We start from the raw sequence: 21639 nt of genomic DNA on the forward strand, positions 1-21639 counted from the left end.
CAGTCAGAGGACCTTCCAACAGGGACAGTCAGAGGACCTTCCAACAGGGACAGTCAGAGGACCTTCCAACAGGGACAGTCAGAGGACCTTCCAACAGGGACAGTCAGAGGACCTTCCAACAGGGACAGTCAGAGGACCTTCCAACAGGGACAGTCAGAGGACCTTCCAACAGGGACAGTCAGAGGACCTTCCAACAGGGACAGTCAGAGGACCTTCCAACAGGGACAGTCAGAGGACCTTCCAACAGGGACAGTCAGAGGGCCTTCCAACAGTCAGAGGACGCCTATAACAGCTTTTGTCTCAGATGAAATGGTAGCTGGAGATTGGTCTGGAGACCACATGGGCAATGCCATGAAGAGGTCTTCTCAAGGGAACGTCACACCTGTCCTACTCCCAGGATTATGGTGTGGGGTGGTCTAAAGTGCGGTACGGACACCTCCAATCTTCATTTCAGGCACACTAACAGCTGGTCGTGGAACCAGTGCTGCTGCCATTTCCCCAAAATGCTCCAGCAGCTGTTTTTCAACAGGACATTGCCAGGCTGCATGTTGCTTGTGATACTGTGAGCAGCCTGCCTGGCCTAATTGTGCTACCATGGCCTGCAACGTCTCCGGACTTGTCTCCCATCGAGCACATCTGGGACGTCAGTGGTCAACAATTGCAAAGGGAGCTGCCACCAGTGGATCTTGATGATTTGTGTGCCCGAGTGCATTCAGGATGGCAGAACATTCCTCAGACAACCATCAGTAACCTCACTGCCAAGGCGCGTGCGTGCGTGGATTTCTGCGTATGATGCTCATACTCCATACTGAATAAATCCAGATGTTTTGAATATTTTGTTTCTATTTTTTAATAATTTGCATATCATTAACATGTCTATTGTTCCTGTGGTTTCCAGAATTCCATGACTTCCTTCTTGATGTTACAATTTGAATGTTAGGAGTGTATATAGCCTATTATCATTACACCGGGGAATTCATGGGTGATCAACACTATTTGCTCCAAAAGTGAAATGTTGACCAAATATTTCGCAAAACGTTTCCCTCCAAACACTGTTGGCATTACGACAGCTATTACTACCCATTAATAGAAATTACCATCACTGTACACAGCGAGAAGACGCAGCACTAAGTCTGCTCCATCTGTGCGTGCCTCGGCTCAGGGACTAATAGCCGTATAGGTAATAAGCCCTGGCTCATCCATGGCTCGGCAGACAGCCGACCAGGTGTAGCAGAGCCGAGGTGTTTAGTCATCAGGTGTTTGCTGGATCATTATATTATTATTTTTTCCCGGACGGTCTATAGTATTGACTTCTGGATTGACACCACGTGACCTATGCTAAGCACCAGCAATCCAGGCGACGCTCCATCACTTCAGCTGTCAGCTGCCTCATGTTTTTTTTCGGAATGTCTTCTCATGGGAAATAAGGTTAAGCTGAGAGGCAGCCTCCGTTTAAAGGATAAATGCCCCCAGCATCTGTCACTGATTCATTATGGCCGATCAGGGACCCAGCGAGAAAAGAATTGGCAACTTTCTTAGGACATTTACAGATTTCACATCTGTGAGATCTTGTCAATAACTCAGCTTTACGGCCTGGGACTTGCATTTGGCTGCACATACCAAGTAACCGCGTCTCCTTCATTGCCCGCCTGCCTGGAGATTATAGCATAGGCAGAGATAATGAAAGCATCATGGGGACCCATACACATGGAAAGGACAGGCAGAGGTGGAGGAGGAGTGCGGCCGGAATGTAAACTGCGTACTGTAATCTACTGCAGAATGGGGTGTAAGGGCGGCGTACTGTAATCTACTGTAGAATGGGGTGTGAGGGCGGCATACTGTAATCTACTGTAGAATGGGGTGTAAGGGCGGCAGACTGTAATCTACTGCAGAATGGGGTGTGAGGGCGGCGTACTGTAATCTACTGTAGAATGGGGTGTGAGGGCGGCGTACTGTAATCTACTGTAGAATGGGGTGTGAGGGCGATATACTGTAATCTACTGTAGAATGGGGTGTGAGGGCGGCGTACTGCAATCTACTGTAGAATGGGGTGTGAGGGCGGCATACTGTAATATACTGTAGAATGGGGTGTGAGGGCGGCATACTGTAATCTACTGTAGAATGGGGTGTAAGGGCGGCATACTGTAATCTACTGTAGAATGGGGTGGGAGGGCGGCGTACTGTAATCTACTGTAGAATGGGGTGTAAGGGCGGCGTACTGTAATCTACTGTAGAATGGGGTGTGAGGGTGGCGTACTGTAATGTACTGTGGAATGGGGTGTGAGGGCGGCATACTGTAATATACTGTAGAATGGGGTGTGAGGGCGGCGTACTGTAATATACTGTAGAATGGGGTGTGAGGGCGGCATACTGTAATCTACTGTAGAATGGGTTGTGAGGGCGGCATACTGTAATCTACTGTAGAATGGGGTGGGAGGGCGGCATACTGTAATATACTGTAGAATAGGGTGTGAGGGCGGCGTACTGTAATATACTGTAGAATGGGGTGTGAGGGCGGCATACTGTAATATACTGTAGAATAGGGTGTGAGGGCGGCATACTGTAATCTACTGTAGAATGGGGTGTGAGGGCGGCGTACTGTAATCTACTATAGAATGGGGTGTAAGTGCGGCATACTGTAATCTACTGTAGAATGGGGTGTGAGGGCGGCGTACTGTAATCTACTGTAGAATGGGGTGTAAGGGCGGCGTACTGTAATCTACTGCAGAATGGGGTGTAAGGGCGGCATACTGTAATCTACTGTAGAATGGGGTGTGAGGGTGGCATACTAATCTACTGTAGAATGGGGTGTAAGGGCGGCATACTGTAATCTACTGTAGAATGGGGTGTGAGGGCGGAATACTGTAATCTACTGTAGAATGGGGTGTAAGGGCGGCATACTGTAATCTACTGTAGAATGGGGTGTAAGGGCGGCTTACTGTAATCTACTGTAGAATGGGGTGTAAGGGCGGCATACTGTAATCTACTGTAGAATGGGGTGTGAGGACGGCATACTGTAATCTACTGTAGAATGGGGTGTAAGGGTGGCATACTGTAATCTACTGTAGAATGGGGTGTGAGGGCGGAATACTGTAATCTACTGTAGAATGGGGTGTAAGGGCGGCATACTGTAATCTACTGTAGAATGGGGTGTAAGGGCGGCGTACTGTAATCTACTGTAGAATGGGGTGTAAGGGCGGCATACTGTAATCTACTGTAGAATGGGGTGTGAGGGCGGCATACTGTAATCTACTGTAGAATGGGGTGTGAGGACGGCGTACTGTAATCTACTGTAGAATGGGGTGTGAGGACGGCGTACTGTAATCTACTGTAGAATGGGGTGTGAGGACGGCATACTAATCTACTGTAGAATGGGGTGTAAGGGCGGCATACTGTAATCTACTGTAGAATGGGGTGTGAGGGTGGAATACTGTAATCTACTGTAGAATGGGGTGTAAGGGCGGCATACTGTAATCTACTGTAGAATGGGGTGTGAGGACGGCGTACTGTAATCTACTGTAGAATGGGGTGTGAGGATGGCATACTAATCTACTGTAGAATGGGGTGTAGGGGCGGCATACTGTAATCTACTGTAGAATGGGGTGTGAGGGCGGAATACTGTAATCTACTGTAGAATGGGGTGTAAGTGCTGCATACTGTAATCTACTGTAGAATGGGGTGTAAGGGCGGCATACTGTAATCTACTGTAGAATGGGGTGTAAGGGCGGCGTACTGTAATCTACTGTAGAATGGGGTGTAAGGGCGGCATACTGTAATCTACTGTAGAATGGGGTGTGAGGGCGGCGTACTGTAATCTACTGTAGAATGGGGTGTGAGGGCGGCATACTGTAATATACTGTAGAATGGGGTGTGAGGGCGGCGTACTGTAATCTACTGTAGAATGGGGTGTAAGGGCGGCATACTGTAATCTACTGTAGAATGGGGTGTGAGGGCGGCGTACTGTAATCTACTGTAGAATGGGGTGTGAGGGCGGCATACTATAATCTACTGTAGAATGGGGTGTGAGGGCGGCGTACTGTAATCTACTGTAGAATGAGGTGTGAGGGCGGCATACTGTAATCTACTGTAGAATGGGGTGTGAGGGCGGCGTACTGTAATCTACTGTAGAATGGGGTGTGAGGGCGGCATACTGTAATCTACTGTAGAATGGGGTGTGAGGGCGGCGTACTGTAATATACTGTAGAATGGGGTGTAAGGGCGGCATACTGTAATCTACTGTAGAATGGGGTGTAAGGGCGGCATACTGTAATCTACTGCAGAATGGGGTGTGAGGGCGGCATACTAATCTACTGTAGAATGGGGTGTAAGGGCGGCATACTGTAATCTACTGTAGAATAGGGTGTGAGGGCGGAATACTGTAATCTACTGTAGAATGGGGTGTAAGGGCGGCATACTGTAATCTACTGTAGAATGGGGTGTGAGGGCGGCGTACTGTAATATACTGTAGAATGGGGTGTAAGGGCGGCATACTGTAATCTACTGTAGAATGGGGTGTAAGGGCGGCGTACTGTAATATACTGTAGAATGGGGTGTAAGGGCGGCATACTGTAATCTACTGTAGAATGGGGTGTAAGGGCGGCATACTGTAATATACTGTAGAATGGGGTGTGAGGGCGGCATACTGTAATCTACTGTAGAATGGGGTGTGAGGGTGGCATACTGTAATCTACTGTAGAATGGGGTGTGAGGGCGGCGTACTGTAATCTACTATAGAATGGGGTGTAAGGGCGGCGTACTGTAATCTACTGTAGAATGGGGTGTGAGGGCGGCGTACTGTAATATACTGTAGAATGGGGTGTGAGGACGGCATACTGTAATATACTGTAGAATGGGGTGTAAGGGCGGCGTACTGTAATCTACTGTAGAATGGGGTGTGAGGGCGGCATACTAATCTACTGTAGAATGGGGTGTGAGGACGGCATACTGTAATCTACTGTAGAATGGGGTGTAAGGGCGGCGTACTGTAATCTACTGTAGAATGGGGTGTGAGGGCGGCGTACTGTAATATACTGTAGAATGGGGTGTGAGGACGGCATACTGTAATATACTGTAGAATGGGGTGTAAGGGCGGCGTACTGTAATCTACTGTAGAATGGGGTGTGAGGGCGGCATACTAATCTACTGTAGAATGGGGTGTGAGGACGGCATACTGTAATCTACTGTAGAATGGGGTGTAAGGGCGGCGTACTGTAATCTACTGTAGAATGGGGTGTGAGGACGGCATACTGTAATCTACTGTAGAATGGGGTGTAAGGGCGGCGTACTGTAATCTACTGCAGAATGGGTGTGAGGGCGGCATACTAATCTACTGTAGAATGGGGTGTAAGGGCGGCGTACTGTAATCTACTGTAGAATGGGGTGTGAGGGTGGCATACTAATCTACTGTAGAATGGGGTGTAAGGGCGGCGTACTGTAATCTACTGTAGAATGGGGTGTAAGGGCGGCATACTGTAATCTACTGTAGAATGGGGTGTGAGGGCGGCATACTGTAATCTACTGCAGAATGGGGTGTGAGGGCGGCGTACTGTAATCTACTGTAGAATGGGGTGTGAGGACGGCATACTGTAATCTACTGTAGAATGGGGTGTAAGGGCGGCATACTGTAATCTACTGTAGAATGGGGTGTGAGGGCGGAATACTGTAATCTACTGTAGAATGGGGTGTAAGGGCGGCGTACTGTAATCTACTGTAGAATGGGGTGTAAGTGCTGCATACTGTAATCTACTGTAGAATGGGGTGTGAGGACGGCATACTGTAATATACTGTAGAATGGGGTGTAAGGGCGGCATACTGTAATCTACTGTAGAATGGGGTGTAAGTGCTGCATACTGTAATCTACTGTAGAATGGGGTGTGAGGGTGGCGTACTAATCTACTGTAGAATGGGGTGTGAGGGCGGAATACTGTAATCTACTGTAGAATGGGGTGTGAGGGTGGCGTACTGTAATATACTGTAGAATGAGGTGTGAGGGCGGCATACTGTAATCTACTGTAGAATGGGGTGTAAGGGCGGCATACTGTAATATACTGTAGAATGGGGTGTAAGGGCGGCATACTGTAATCTACTGTAGAATGGGGTGTGAGGGCGGCGTACTGTAATCTACTGTAGAATGGGGTGTAAGTGCTGCATACTGTAATCTACTGTAGAATGGGGTGTGAGGATGGCATACTGTAATATACTGTAGAATGGGGTGTAAGGGCGGCATACTGTAATCTACTGTAGAATGGGGTGTAAGGGCGGCGTACTGTAATCTACTGTAGAATGGGGTGTAAGTGCTGCATACTGTAATCTACTGTAGAATGGGGTGTGAGGATGGCATACTGTAATATACTGTAGAATGGGGTGTAAGGGCGGCATACTGTAATCTACTGTAGAATGGGGTGTGAGGGCGGCATACTGTAATCTACTGTAGAATGGGGTGTGAGGGCGGAATACTGTAATCTACTGTAGAATGGGGTGTGAGGGTGGCATACTAATCTACTGTAGAATGGGGTGTGAGGGCGGAATACTGTAATCTACTGTAGAATGGGGTGTGAGGGTGGCATACTAATCTACTGTAGAATGGGGTGTGAGGGCGGCATACTGTAATCTACTGTAGAATGGGGTGTAAGGGCGGCATACTGTAATATACTGTAGAATGGGGTGTAAGGGCGGCATACTGTAATCTACTGTAGAATGGGGTGTAAGTGCTGCATACTGTATTCTACTGTAGAATGGGGTGTGAGGGCGGCATACTGTAATCTACTGCAGAATGGGGTGTGAGGGCGGCGTACTGTAATCTACTGTAGAATGGGGTGTGAGGGCGGAATACTGTAATCTACTGTAGAATGGGGTGTAAGGGCGGCATACTGTAATCTACTGTAGAATGGGGTGTGAGGGTGGCATACTAATCTACTGTAGAATGGGGTGTGAGGGCGGAATACTGTAATCTACTGTAGAATGGGGTGTAAGGGCGGCATACTGTAATCTACTGTAGAATGGGGTGTAAGTGCTGCATACTGTAATCTACTGTAGAATGGGGTGTGAGGACGGCATACTGTAATCTACTGTAGAATGGGGTGTGAGGGCGGCGTACTGTAATCTACTGTAGAATGGGGTGTAAGGGCGGCATACTGTAATCTACTGTAGAATGGGGTGTAAGGGCGGCATACTGTAATCTACTGCAGAATGGGGTGTAAGGGCGGCATACTGTAATCTACTGTAGAATGGGGTGTAAGGGCGGCGTACTGTAATCTACTGTAGAATGGGGTGTAAGGGCGGCATACTGTAATCTACTGTAGAATGGGGTGTAAGGGCGGCATACTGTAATCTACTGTAGAATGGGGTGTAAGGGCGGCATACTGTAATCTACTGTAGAATGGGGTGTAAGGGCGGCGTACTGTAATCTACTGTAGAATGGGGTGTAAGGGCGGCATACTGTAATCTACTGTAGAATGGGGTGTAAGGGCGGCGTACTGTAATCTACTGTAGAATGGGGTGTGAGGGTGGCATACTAATCTACTGTAGAATGGGGTGTAAGGGCGGCGTACTGTAATCTACTGTAGAATGGGGTGTAAGGGCGGCATACTGTAATCTACTGTAGAATGGGGTGTGAGGGCGTCGTACTGTAATCTACTTACTACAAGCAGTAATCTGGGGAGGCTGCAGTATGTTGGCGATAGTCTGCATTTTGTAAACTGATAAGTGGAGACGTGCAAATACCCCTTTAGTTAAATAGACCCCTTAATAGGCTCCGGACCCTGCACCATAGTCCAGATCGCCGCCGGCTGTCACTTACCGCCTGTCACTTACCGCCTGTCACTTACCTGCTGTCACTTACCTGCTGTCACTTACCGCCTGTCACTTACCTGTTGTCACTTACCTGCTGTCACTTACCGCCTGTCACTTACCTGTCAGTGCTCATCCCCGGAGATAACACTGGGGTTCACAGAACACATTTGTTTGCAGGAGTCTGAGAGGCAGAGAATGAAGGAGAGGCGGCCGCTCAGCTCGCCAGGTGGGTGCAGGTCAGGGCCCCCTTGATCTGCCCGTCCCGGAACCTGCGTCTGTCAGACACTTATTGCATAAGGACGGTATAAATGTAGAGTTTGAAATCCCTTCATATAGAAAACTACCCGTCAGCTCCCCGTCCCTCTGGCTGTAACCCCGCGGGGCACAGATAACGCAGAATATCCTGTTAAGTTGAGTTTGTCACTTTGATATCAGACTGAATGTTTCTCCTGGGAAGCTTCATCTTATCACAGTTCCCATTGTTATGGCGCTCTATACGGGTTATCTATATCCTGATGGTCCCACCATTATCCACTGTTCTCCCATTTATTATATTTCTGCCCGCCTACAGTAACACACAGTTCAGCTCTGCTACATCTGTATATGCCGTGCTGCCATACCTGCTGCATGATGGAACTTGGGGTTATTCACTCTTAGTTACAGAATATTATGATTAATAATCACATTTCAGTCCTTGTTTGCAGGATGACGTCCAAAGCAAAGTAGCAAATTCAATATATATTTTTTTAACCCATTGATACAGAAAAACTGCATGTATTTGTTGCATTTCATGACAAACAGCGCAGTGATGTCATCTGTACAGAGGGCCAAAATAGTAGATTTAAAAAAATGTGGTCAGAATTGTGTTTAATCAAATTTCAAATTATTTCAAAATTATTTGCGCTTTTTAATGCAATTAGAGGCAAATATTGGACCAAAGTAGAAATGAGATAGAAAAAAAATGAATAAATAAATAAATAAAATTACTACAAATTACCATAAATAAAAATGATAAAAAGAGAAAAAAAAAACATAATATTGTTTACAAGCAAAAACAGTAGCAAGAATAACAGAGAGCGATACAGCCTGATCATATAGATGAATGCAGCCTCCGCTGTTCCGCCATGTACTGGCGCTTATTGTTATGGCACACTTACATACGCACGCACCCGATGCAGGACTATCCTATGTGCATATGTAAGTGTGCCAACGTTAGCACTAGTACACAGCATAGCAGTGGAGGCTGCTGTGCACTGCATTCTATAGTACACAAGGTTGGCAGAGGAAAAAATGGGCAGAGGTTGGCACAGCTGCATGGACAAAAACCACATGGACTTACATGTTTAACGCCCCAGAGGTGCATTACCACCTTTTACGCCTCTCCACTATCTCCTATGGTTGACTCAGTGTCATCTCCTTTATTTATTTCCAGGTCCTGCAAATTGTGTATTTGTATTTCTTATTTTGTTACTGTTAACATGTAATGTGCCTGGTTCACCAGCAGATGGCGGCATCAATAGCAGAGCTATTTTGCCTAGAATAGAGACTTTCTTTCCATTCTAGCCCTCTCTAGAGAGGGAGGAGTTTTAGTGAAAGTCAGTCTAGAGTACCCCTCCCAGGGGAAGGCTGTGTTCCAGCCAGCAGAGCACCTTCAGCTCTGCTGGATCGGGAGGCCAAAGCAAAGAGCCTCAACAACCAGGAGTAAATGTTCCCTAGACAAAGACAGACCTCAGAAAGTAAAGTACAGCAGAAAGGAAAGGATTCCTATTTAAGGCGGTTAGCACAGCAGAGCCAGAAGCAACAGATGTAGCAGGGCCGAGTGTGTTTGCCTGCCAGAATTTATGCCAAAGCCTGCTGGTAACCAAGACAAAGTCTGTAAATCGTTTGGAAGAAAGTTTATTCAAGTAAAGCTGCTGTTCAACGTTATGTAAAGTCTGGACTCCATCTCTTTCTCTACCCCTTCCATTAACTACCCCTTGATTTACTTCGCACGACCACACCTGGGATTCCAGCATATCCAGGTAGGAGCACTGTGACAAGTGCAACACCATTAGGGACATTTAGGCCGCCCTACCCCACTCTGGCATTCCTACACCTAAGTACCACCAAATCACTAAAAGGGGCCCTGTGCCCTTGTTGCTGCAATGCAACTGGTGTCACGACAAACACATACCTTTCTAAAGGGATCCCATGGACGTTCACCCCCGAGCGCTGCCCATGGAGCTGTCTTTTATACTTCCAATTCATTTCAATAGGAGATTGTGCGCTGATTCTGCCCCAGGATAGGGGGGCATGCTGCAGATTTTTTCCACAGTTCTTTTTTACACGTGAAAGTGCTGCTTTCAGTTGAAATAAATTTTTTGCCTGTTTTGAGGCATTTCTTTTAGCTGATTTTGAAGTAGAAACGTTGCAAAATCAGAACCAAAAAACTCGATGTGAACTGGCCCCTAGGTTGTGTTTGCATCATGGGTCACATGACTGGCCTCATAACAATGTGTCTCCAAGGAGCACATGAGGGCCCTGTGGACTGGGGGTTTCAGATGGTTAGGGGGCCCAGGAGACTGTGGCATCAGATGGGTAGGGGGCCCAGGAGACTGGGGGCATTAGATGGGTAGGAGGCCTAGGAGACTATGGCATCAGATGGGTAGGGGGCCCAGGAGACTTGGGGGATCAGATAGGGGGCCGAGAGGACTGGGGACATTGGATAGGTAGGGGGCCCAGGAGACTATGACATCAGATGAATAGGGGTCCAGAGAATTGGGGCATTAGATGAGAAGGGGCCCAGGAGACTGGGGACATCAGATGGGTAGAGGGCCCAGGAGACTGGGGACATCAGATGGGTAGAAGGTTCAGGAGACTGGGGACATCAGATGGGTAGAGGGCCCAGGAGACTGGGGACATCAGATGAGAAGGGGCTCCAGGAGAAGGGGGCATCAGATGAGAAGGGGCTCCAGGAGAAGGGGGCATCAGATGGGTAGGGGGCCTACAGGACTGAGGGAGGGGGCCCAGAGGACAGCAGATGATTGTCAGCTGGGAGACAGAGGACAGCTGCAGCTGGCAGGGTAAAGTCTAGAATGTAGGGGCTCCGGAGAGTGACCGGCACAGGCTCTTCCTCCTGCAGCTCCTCCTGTCACTGATCAGTCTCTTCTCTCCCTCCTGATATTCCCGACTACAGAGCAGTCTCTGGAGCAGAAGCCGGACTGTACTAATAGTAGAGGAGAGAGAGGGGAGATGGGATCTTCCTGGAGCACAGTGTACGGCGCCACAGCTGCACTATGAAACAGCCAGGCTGCTCCACTAATGGTGGGCGGGGCTTATGGCACTGCTCTGCTGGCATTCTACAGCAGTACAGTGAGTGTAGAGGGGGTGTGGCCAGTCTGACATTGTTTAGTACTGCTCCGGGCCCCTTCTCAGCTCAATTCTGAATTGGGAGAATCGATTGGCTCATCCATAGTCAACAGCAAATAAAATGTAACCTAATGGTCCCTTCAGTAACTATTACAATGCAAACAATCATCATTAGGGCTCATGCACACGACTGTTGGATGTTTAGAGGATTGTCTACACTGATACATTGTATCCACTGAGAGCAGGACTAGCTGTGTACACATCACCGTTTCATTTTCCGTTTCTCTTAGCCCTCAAAGGAACAGGAAAAAAATTAATGTATCCTCTATTTTAAGCATCTGTTATGCACATTTTGCATCCGTTTAGCCATTTCTGTATGAGATAGTTTATTTATTTTTTTACTTTTTAAAAAGTCCTACAAATATACATTAGGCTTCAGTTTACTTCAGTTATTTGGTCAGTTATTTCCATCACTAAAGGCTCATGCACATGACCGTTTTGCGGTCTGAAAATCGTGGATCTGCAAAACAGATACCGGCCTTGTGCATTCCGCATTTTGAGGAACAGAACAGCCGGCCCATAATAGAACAGTCCTAACCTTGTCCGCAATGTGGACAATAATAGGACATGTTCTATTTTTTTGCGGAACAGCCATGATATGAAAGCGGAAATCACACAGAGTAATTAACGTTTTTTTGCGGTCCCATTGAAGTGAATAGTTCCGCATATAGGCCACAAAAAAATGGAACAGACACGGAAGAGAAATACTATAAAATTAACCAATTTTGGGGAGCAAAATGTACGCTGGGGTGGCCGTTGCTCTACCCTGGATGGTACAGATATTTACACATTATTAGGCTACTTTCACACTAGCGTTCGTCGGTCCGCTCGTGAGTTCCGTTTGAAGGGGCTCACGAGCGGACCCGAACGCAGTCGTCCAGCCCTGATGCAGTCTGAATGGAGCGGATCCGCTCAGACTGCATCAGTCTGGCGGCGTTCAGCCTCCGCTCCGCTCGCCTCCGCACGGACAGGCGGACAGCTGAACGCTGCTTGCAGCGTTCGGGTGTCCGCCTGGCCGTGCGGAGCCGTGCGGATCCGTGCGGATCCGTCCAGACTTACAATGTAAGTCAATGGGGACGGATCCGTTTGAAGATGCCACAATATGGCTCAATCTTCAGGCGGATCCGTCCCCCATTGACTTTACATTGAAAGTCTGGACGGATCCGTACGAGGCTATTTTCACACTTAGGCTGTTTTATGCTAAAATAATGCAGACTGATCCGTACTGAACGGAGCCTCCGTCTGCATTATTATGATCGGATCCGTTCAGAACGGATCCGATCGAACGCTAGTGTGAAAGTAGCCTTACTTGTTCAGCATGTTAAATACTTTTCATTTTGAAGTATTTTCCTGGCTTATGATGATTAATGATAAGCGGCAGGTGCCATAATCGATTTCGACGAAATTTGCGAATATTCAATAGAATATTCGTTTTATTTTCGTCTAAATCGAATATTCGTCATTATTCTAGTTATCGCGATAAAGATGCGATTTAAATAATCGCGTATTGCGATTTTAACTTAAGGCTACTCTGCTATTGTTTGTTTGATATCTAGAATTAGTGAAGATGACGAATATGACGAATGTATTCGTCATATTCCTCAAAACGTTTTTAGCTACCTATTCGTCAACTTCGCTAATTCTAGCAATCAAATAGGAAGGTTGACTATAGAGACAGCGGTGTTTAATTCGCTATGCGATTACATTACTTTGCTTTAAAAAAAATAAAAATTGAATAGTTAAATACTTGATTATTATAATTCTATAAAAAAAAAAAAAGAAGCAAAGTAATATAATCGCATAGCGAATTAAACACAGCTGTCTCTATAGTCAACCTTCCTATTTGATTGCTAGAATTAGCGAAGTTCACAAATAGATAGCTAAAAACGAAGATGGAGAATACTTTAATATCTTCGTTTTGAGGAATATGACGAATACCAAGCCAACCATAGTAAACCAGGTCCAAGTTGAAATAGCAATGCGATTAATTCAAGTTATAATAATCGAATTTCGATTTCAACTTAGCACTGCTATATTCCATATTCATTAATTCTAGCCTAATATGGAATATAGCAGTGCTAAGTTAAAATCGCAATTTGATTAATTCAAGTTATAATAATCGAATTGCGATTTCAACTTGGACCTGGTTTACTATGGTTGGCTTGGTAGAATTAGCGAATATGACGAATGCATTCGTCATATTCCACAAAACGAAGTATTCTCCATCTTCGTTTTAGCTCCATATTCATCAACTTCGCTAATTCTAGCAATCATATAGGAAAGTTTACTATAGAGACAGCTAAGTTTAATTCGCTATGCGTTTTGTGGAATATGACGAATACATTCATCATATTCGCTAATTCTACCAAGCCAACCATAGTAAACCAGGTCCAAGTTGAAATCGCAATTCGATTATTATAACTTGAATTAATCGAATTGCGATTTCAACGTAATTCTCAAATCCGACAGTACATGGTGATGGGGATGCTCCATGAGCACGTAAGTCTGCAGAAGCGGCAACGGGCACTGACTGGAGCAGCCAGGAAGACAGGAATCCTAAGGACAGGTAAGAACAACTTTAGGGAAGTGGGAAAGGAAAAAATATAACAATAAAAAAAAAAAAAAAAAAAAAACGATTTCGCGAATATATAGAACTATATTCAAAATATTCGCGAAATGTCGAAGTTACGATATTCGAGAAAAAAATTCGCAATTCGAATATTCGCGCTCAACACTAATGATGATGATTTGCTCCCCATTGCTCTGTTGCGGTCCCTTTGGTCCAACGCACTCTAGTCCCTGTTTTTCCATCGACGGGGGCCACGTCTATCACTGCATTGGCTGCAGCAGGATCTATGACCCCCGTCCTTTCTGATTCTATAGATAATCTGTAAAATGATAATGAAGGGTCAACATAAATGCCAATAAATAAAATAAATGTGCTGTCCTATCTGAAAATTGATGGCATAATGTGTCTGATCAGTGTGCATGTGTGACTTCCTCTCCAGTCTCTGCAAGAGACTTCCAAAAACTGCTGAAGCCAGCACTCGGCTATTTTTGTAGGTCACATATCAGCGAATGGAGATACTTATGTTTTTGAAGATCTTAGCTCTAAAATCTGCACTGTAACAAGCCATACTGTTATGAACAGCAAGGATTTCCCTGTTGCTTCACGTTCTGTTTACTTGTGATGTGTGTAGTTGTTACGCGGCTTTCTTCTACCTGTTTAGGTGATCACCTTCCTCAGCCTCAGGTTCATTTTGATTGGTTAGCTTTCCTTGACATGTTCATGTTTTCTGCTATCTTGTTGCTGGGTATAGTGAAAGCTCTGTGCATTTGTATCCAACTTCCAGCCTTCCCATTATCCTGTTCTAGTCTAGTGGAATCTGAGTAGATTGGGATCTGTAGTCCTTCTGCCTTTCATTGCTGCTGTTTTCTTATGGATTCTCTTTATTATCCATGCACTTTGTGTCTTGCTGTCTTGCTGGGTCAGGTTTTTTAGTGTCTTTATTTCTTTCCACTTTCGTTCATCCGCTCTTAACTTGTGTATCATCCCACTTTCCTTCTGCTCCATTGCCTGACCACCATCTTCTTCATCCATTGCCTTCATCATTCAGTTAATGTCATCGATGAATGAATTTTTTTCTGTGTATTTGTTGTCCGCCATTGTCTATACACACTTCTTAATATTATACTGTACTTGCGACAGTCTTTTTATTATCCAGTTTGGCCCTACTTTAAGTCCTTGGGGTATTTAAGTACTGAGGGATACAGTCAGTACCCACCCGGAAAAGGTGGCTACTATAGCCTTCAATCTTTGGAAAAACTAGTGTTTTTATAAATGTTTTAAGTGCACTTTTACACTTTGGAAAACCAATAAAAATATTTTGAAAGAAAAACTAGTGTTGTTACACATATACCTATGTGATTATCACATAACCAAATTTTCATCCGCTGGAAATAACCAGTGACAACCCAAAGAGATCTTGAAAATGGTGAGGAATTGATTGTTCAGTGTGTACTAGAGCGTTACAGGACTTAGATTTAGAAAATGATATACTGTAAATCATAATTTAGAAGCAAATCTGCACAGTGAACCTTAGTGCTGCTCCTCAGGGGTGGGGCTTGACAAAGTCATTCACTCTTTGGTGTTATTTATTTACTGTATCAAGCTCCACCTCCACAGACCCTTCATTAGCACAGGGTATCAGTTTATTTCATAGGCAGACCATTTTGCTCTTAATGGGGGAAGCCCTGTTTGAGCTGCTGGAGAAATTTTCCCTGAAGAACTACAATGTTAGCAAGCAGGAAATTATAGGTTTGAGATTAGGAGGGAAACAAACACCAGACCCTTCTGTCATTGGTTAGCTAAATCAAGCACCACAATTAAAGGACCTATTTAGATCTTTGCTTTGAGGCCCTATGTCAATTGAGTGTCAACAGCACTTTCTATGGCTGGAAAACCTCCTTAAAGGAGTTATCCCATGACTAATATAAAAAATTAAAATCAGTCTTTTTTTTTAGCAAAGCTAAAACCAGCACTATACCTCACATGGATCCAGATATCTCCACATTCATTGCTCTGCTAGATTTACGGTATATCAAGCTGGCAGTCCAGGGGTGTATCCTTTATTCTGCATCTCAGGGGTGTGTCCTTTATTCTGCATCTCAGGGGTGTGTCCTTTCTGCTGCATCTCAGGGGTGTGTCCTTTATTCTGCATCTCAGGGGTGTGTCCTTTATTCTGCATCTCAGGGGTGAGTCCTTTATTCTGCAGCTCTCTCCCTACAGGTCAACAGAAAGTTGAAGGATGGAGCTGAGCATGTGCGTCCACCTCAGCAAGGTGGACAGCAAAAGATAAAATACCAGGTGGCGCTATACAGATACAATTTATTAAATAACTCGGTGGCTATACTACATTTTTAATTACATGCGCTTACAAAAGTATTCAGGTGCTGGTTTGAGAATATTTTGGGTGGGACAACCCCTTTAAGTAGCTTCATGCGCCTGATGAGCAGTATTTGTATTCCGACGTGCAGAAATGTAAAGAGAATTAGCGGCATTTAATTGATTCCTCCAGACGCCTCACATGTTAGAACGTCTGGAGGATTAGAACGAATGCCTCCGGTCCTAGGAATATCTGCTAAGAAGGATTTGTTTTTAATGGTATCTGATCTCTTTTAATTCTCCCGATTAATGTTCATTTTGCATGATCTTTTTTTTAGAAAGAATCGGAGGGTAATTTTTTTTTGTCTTTTTCTCTTTTAGGTTATTCTGATACTGACAAAGCTGTATGATTTCAACCTGGGCAGTGTGACGGAGAGCTCCCTCTGGAGGTAAGGGCAGAAATATGAACCCCATAGGAAATACTGTAAATACTATCAGATCCACTGCTCTTCAGCATTTTATAGAATTCTGCTTCTTTCCTGATAGCTCTCAGGTTGCAGAACATCACATGGTGGGGTGTAACTACCAGGATAGAAGGTACTATGGGGCCCAGCAACTAAGGGCCCAACCTCTTGTGTTCTAGAAAAATCAAAAGGCAGATGGTGGACATAAGGCAAAAGAAAGAACCTCACCTATTGCCGGCTATGGCTGTGGCTAAGCCCTCGTGATTCCTTGTAAAGTCCTGCTTACGTCATGGTGGGGATGTACACATGTGTGCTGGGAAAAGATGCACAAGATAAGCATATTCATAGTACTCCTCAATGGAGGTCAAACAGTGTCCATTTGACCCACATTGGGCAGGTATATGTCGGTGTAGAATGGCATTGTAGACTGTGCTAATCCATATGCTTAGTTTTTGGGGGAGGATTGGCCATGGACCCTGCAGAAAAATCTCCTGGTGGCCCGATGACCAGGGGACCACCCAAGCCCTCCTGATGGTCGCAGGCCAGGTACATGATGATCTGGTGAAGGTGCCCTCCTGAACTGAACTGTATTAACATCCTCAGTGATACAGTTGAATACAATTGTGGCAATAGCGGCAGTATTTATGCTGTATTATGGTATTGCTTTATCTGCCTACTTTAGTTGGCACGTCTTCTCTCAATTTGGACCCACCTACAACATTGGGCCACTTGTAGGTTTTTTCCAGGGCTACTTTCAGTTCCCAGTCTTGCATATTAAACAGAGGTGAATTTCCTCTTGATCTTTTTCAGTTTTGCTGGAAAATGGCCGAGTGGTTGGGGCTTAGCCAAGGGGTGATGCTCATAGTAACTGCTAATAGTTACTGGCCTCCTACCTCAGGCAGAGTGGTGGTGGAGGTCTGCTGCTGCAGCCAGTTGCCTTACAGCCAGAGAGAGTTGTGTTAGAAGGAGGAAGCAGACATGGGTGATCTCTTTGGACACCTACAGTTGTATTTTTTCCCCACAGTATTGTTTCTTATTTGAGACTGAATGACATGAGCGATAAAGAAGTTGGTTAAGTGAAGAATTGCTGGGATTTTGTAAGTGGCTGGACCCACCAGATTGGTGGGTCCAGCCCACTATCTAACAGGGAAGTGTTTCCTGGGAGCTCAGTATTGATGGCTTATCCTCAGGATAGGTCTACAATATCTGATCAGTGGGAGTCTAGAGATGGCACCGCTAAAATCAGTCGTTTGAAGAGACGGAGCATTCTGGTGAGCACTGCAGCCTCTTCTCAGAATACCAAGCGCCGCACCATGCATTGTATAGAGGTTGGTCCTGGTACTGCAGCCCAGACCCATTCACATAGGCCATGTGACCGATCAACTTCTATCTTTCTGGCGCTGATTGCAGTGCAAAGGTCCTTTGTGCCGCAATCTGTGACTTTTCACCGCTCACGCCAGGTCTAAAAAAGTGGGCGGGGAAGGGGACAGCAGGCCCCAACTCATTTACCATTTTCTATGCCTGGTTTAGGCGTAGAAAATTATCTAAATGTAAGACCGCAAGGAAGCTGCCTTATATGTAGACCAGCGGTGGATGCGCCAAAGTTATGTAGAGGCCGGCGCCGCTTCATAACTCCGAGGGATCTATCGAAAGCTATAGGGGATATTAAGACCGGCGTCTAAAATGCTGGTCTTAATAAGAGACCCCCATAGTCTTCTAGAGTTTCTGAAGTAATGAAGCTGATTCTGGTTCTCAAGCGTTGTGACCATCACCACTAATTGATTGCCTTGTAACTAGCCATTTCGCGGAACTTAGAGGAATATATGGATAAAATAAGCAACATTTTTCTCCCCACCAGCGTCTTTTTCTTCAGCATCGTAAATAGCCAACCTGACCTTAACCCCTTAAGGACATAGGACGTACCGGTACGCCCTATTTCCCGAGTCCTTAAGGACCGAGGACGTACCGGTACGTCCTGACTTAAAAATGTAATTCCGGCGCCGCGGGGGTTAATCGGAACGGGATTTCGGCTGAAATCATTCAGCTGGCATCCCGTAACAACGCAGTTACTTAACCCCCCCGTATCGGCGATCGCAGAAAACCGCAGGTCAATTCAGAACGGCGGTTTTATGCGTTTCCGGTCCATTCGGGTGTCCTGTGACCCGATGAACCGGAAAAAGACTGCGATCGGTGGCGTAATTTTACACCACCAATCGCAGTCCGAGGATTTGAGGAGGCGGTGCTGGCCCTGGTGCTGAACACTGCTGTCCAGGGTGCTGATTGGTGCAGGGGAGAGAGGCGCGAGATTCAAACTTCCTGCGCTCCTCTCTCCCCTCCTCTTCCTGTTCTGCACGAGCACCCGGCAGCATCGTCCAGCACCAGCTCCTGTGTCCCCCTAATCGCCATCCATCACCCTCCTGCACCCATCGCCACCCAGGTAGGTTAGGGTCAGTGAGGGAGAGGCATCGTTAGGCAGGGAAAGAAGGGAAAAGTTAGTTAGGAAAAAAAAAAGTACTTTTATTCCAAACTTCCAAACTTCCATCTATCCATCTAACCCTAACCCCGACCCACCCCCACCAGCCCCCCCACCCTCCACCAGCCCCCCCCCCCCTAACCACCACTTTTTTTTTTCTGCGTGCGCTGACTGACCGGCACTTTTTAGCGTCCGTCCACTGTTAGCGCATCGCCCGCCCCACCGCTGATCAGTGTTGTACCGCTGATTAGCAAGTTTTAACTTTTTTTTTTCCTATCACTTGCCCTTTTTTTCTTGCCTTTTCTAGTACGCGAACACCCGTTGCCCCCACACACACGCACATATAATAAAGTTTGCTACACACGCACACCTACACGCACACACACCCATGGCCCGCCGGGTGTTCTCGGCCGAGGAGGCATACGCCCAGATTGCCTCCGACTCCGAGAGCCCCAGTGAGGATGAGGATGACCCCACATTCCTTTTATCATCCGCATCCTCCTCATCATCATCGGATGACGATGAGCCACCAAGGCGGCGGAGCCGCCGCCAGGCGGAGCCAGGGGCCGCACATGCTAGGGATCCTGTGGCCCACCCTAGTACGAGCCGCCCTGGGGTTCGTACTGGTTTCCCGGCCCACCAAATAAGTCCACCGGAGCCCCCTGCCGATGAACTTAGCTGGTGTCCCCCAGTGGACTTTGAGCCTGAGATTCCGGATTTCGCTGGCAATCCTGGAATCCAGATTCCCACAGTGGGGTTTACTGAAATAGACTTTTTTAGTTTTTTTTTCAGTAACCCACTGGTGAATTTGATTTTGGAGCAGACGAATCTGTACGCCCAACAGTTCGTCGCTCAAAACCCAGGCTCAGTTTTGGCTAGACCCGATGGCTGGACGCCGGTCAGTGCAGCCGAAATGAGGACATTTTGGGGCCTCGTGCTGCATATGGGTCTAGTCCAAAAACCCAGTGTCAGGCAATACTGGAGTGGGGACGTCCTATACCAGACCCCACTGTACAGTATGGCCATGACACGTCCCCGGTTTGAGGCCATCCGGAAATGTCTGCATTATTCCGATAATGCAGCATGTCCACCCCGAGGTGATCCTGCCTATGACCGGCTGTATAAGATACGGCCGGTCATCGATCACTTTGGGACCACATTTCAGCAGGCCTACGTACCTGGAAGGGAGGTCGCGGTTGATGAGTCTCTCGTTGCGTTCAAGGGGAGACTCAGTTTCCGCCAATACATTCCCACAAAGCGGGCGAGGTATGGCGTGAAGCTATACAAAATTTGTGAGAGTACCTCAGGGTACACTTACAAATTTCGTGTGTACGAGGGGCGAGATTCCCGTATTCAACCCCCAGAATGTCCCCCCACTCTGGGTGTTAGCGGGAAACTCGTGTGGGACCTTATGTACCCACTGCTGGATAGTGGTTACCACTTGTACGTGGATAACTTTTATACCAGCATTCCCTTGTTCAGGTCCCTTGCCGCCAGATCCACGTTCGCTTGTGGGACCGTGCGGAAAAATCAACGCGGCCTCCCTGCCTACCCCCTCCAGGTACCTATCCCCAGGGGTGAGACCCGTGCACTTACCAGTGGAAACCTGTTGCTGGTCAGGTATAAGGACAAGAGGGATGTCCTTATGCTGTCCACAATCCACGGTAACAGCACCACCCCAGTCTCTGTGCGAGGTACCACGGCAACGGTCCTCAAGCCCGATTGTATCGTCGACTACAATCGGTATATGGGAGGAGTTGATCTCTCTGATCAAGTCCTCACGCCATATAACGCCATGCGCAAAACCCGGGCATGGTACAAAAAAGTTGCGGTCTACTTGGTGCAGGTTGCCATGTACAACTCTTTTGTACTATCCCGAAGCGCTGGCAGCACAGGGACATTCCTCCAATTCTATGAGGCAGTCCTCAAGGACCTGATCTTTTCGGACCGGGAAAGAGCAGGCCGGAGTACCTCGGGAACTGGAGGCGCCCGGATCGTCCCTGGCCAACACTTTCCAGGTGTGGTCCCCCATACTGGAAAGAAGGGACGAACCCAAAAAAAGTGCAGAGTGTGTCACAAGAGGGGGATACGGAAGGACACCACCACTCAATGTGACACGTGCCCCGATCATCCGGGCCTCTGCATTATCGATTGCTTCAGGGAGTATCACACTTCCATGGAGTACTAAATTTTTATAATCCCCAACAGTTCACTAGAGAACATAAAACACTATGGCTCTTAGACTTTGGAGACACGAAAACCCCAAAAAATATTAGTTTTAGTGCAGGCATCCTCAAACTGCGGCCCTCCAGATGTTGTAAAACCATAACTCCCAGCATGCCCAGACAACCTACAGCCATCATCAGGGCATGGTGGGAATTGTATTTTTACAACATCTGGAGGGCCGCAGTTTTAGGATGCCTGCTTAGTGTCTCCAAAGTCTGAGAGCCATACATATTGGGCATCGTCGCGTGCGTAAAAGTCGTCGCTATAAAAATAACTTTTTACCAAACGCCTCGGATGAACGGTGTTAAAAATATAAAATAAAAACGGTGCCAAAACACCTATTTTTGGGCAAAATTTAAATTTAAATCCATTTTGCCGGTAATAAAGCAAGG

General features: G+C 46.6%; 1 protein-coding gene across 1 annotated transcript in view; it reads left to right on the plus strand.

The window, feature by feature from the left end:
- The first annotated feature begins 15441 nt into the window (after window positions 1-15441).
- Window positions 15442-21639, plus strand: part of LOC122942243 (VPS10 domain-containing receptor SorCS3-like) — a 466943-nt gene continuing 460745 nt past the window's right edge. Inside the window, 3 exon segments of the mRNA XM_044299746.1 lie at window positions 15442-15517; window positions 16278-16363; window positions 16466-16533. Of these exon segments, the coding sequence (XP_044155681.1) occupies window positions 15442-15517; window positions 16278-16363; window positions 16466-16533 (230 nt within the window).

The sequence above is a fragment of the Bufo gargarizans genome, chromosome 6, assembly GCF_014858855.1.
Source record: "Bufo gargarizans isolate SCDJY-AF-19 chromosome 6, ASM1485885v1, whole genome shotgun sequence".
Classification (NCBI taxonomy): Eukaryota; Metazoa; Chordata; class Amphibia; order Anura; family Bufonidae; genus Bufo; species Bufo gargarizans.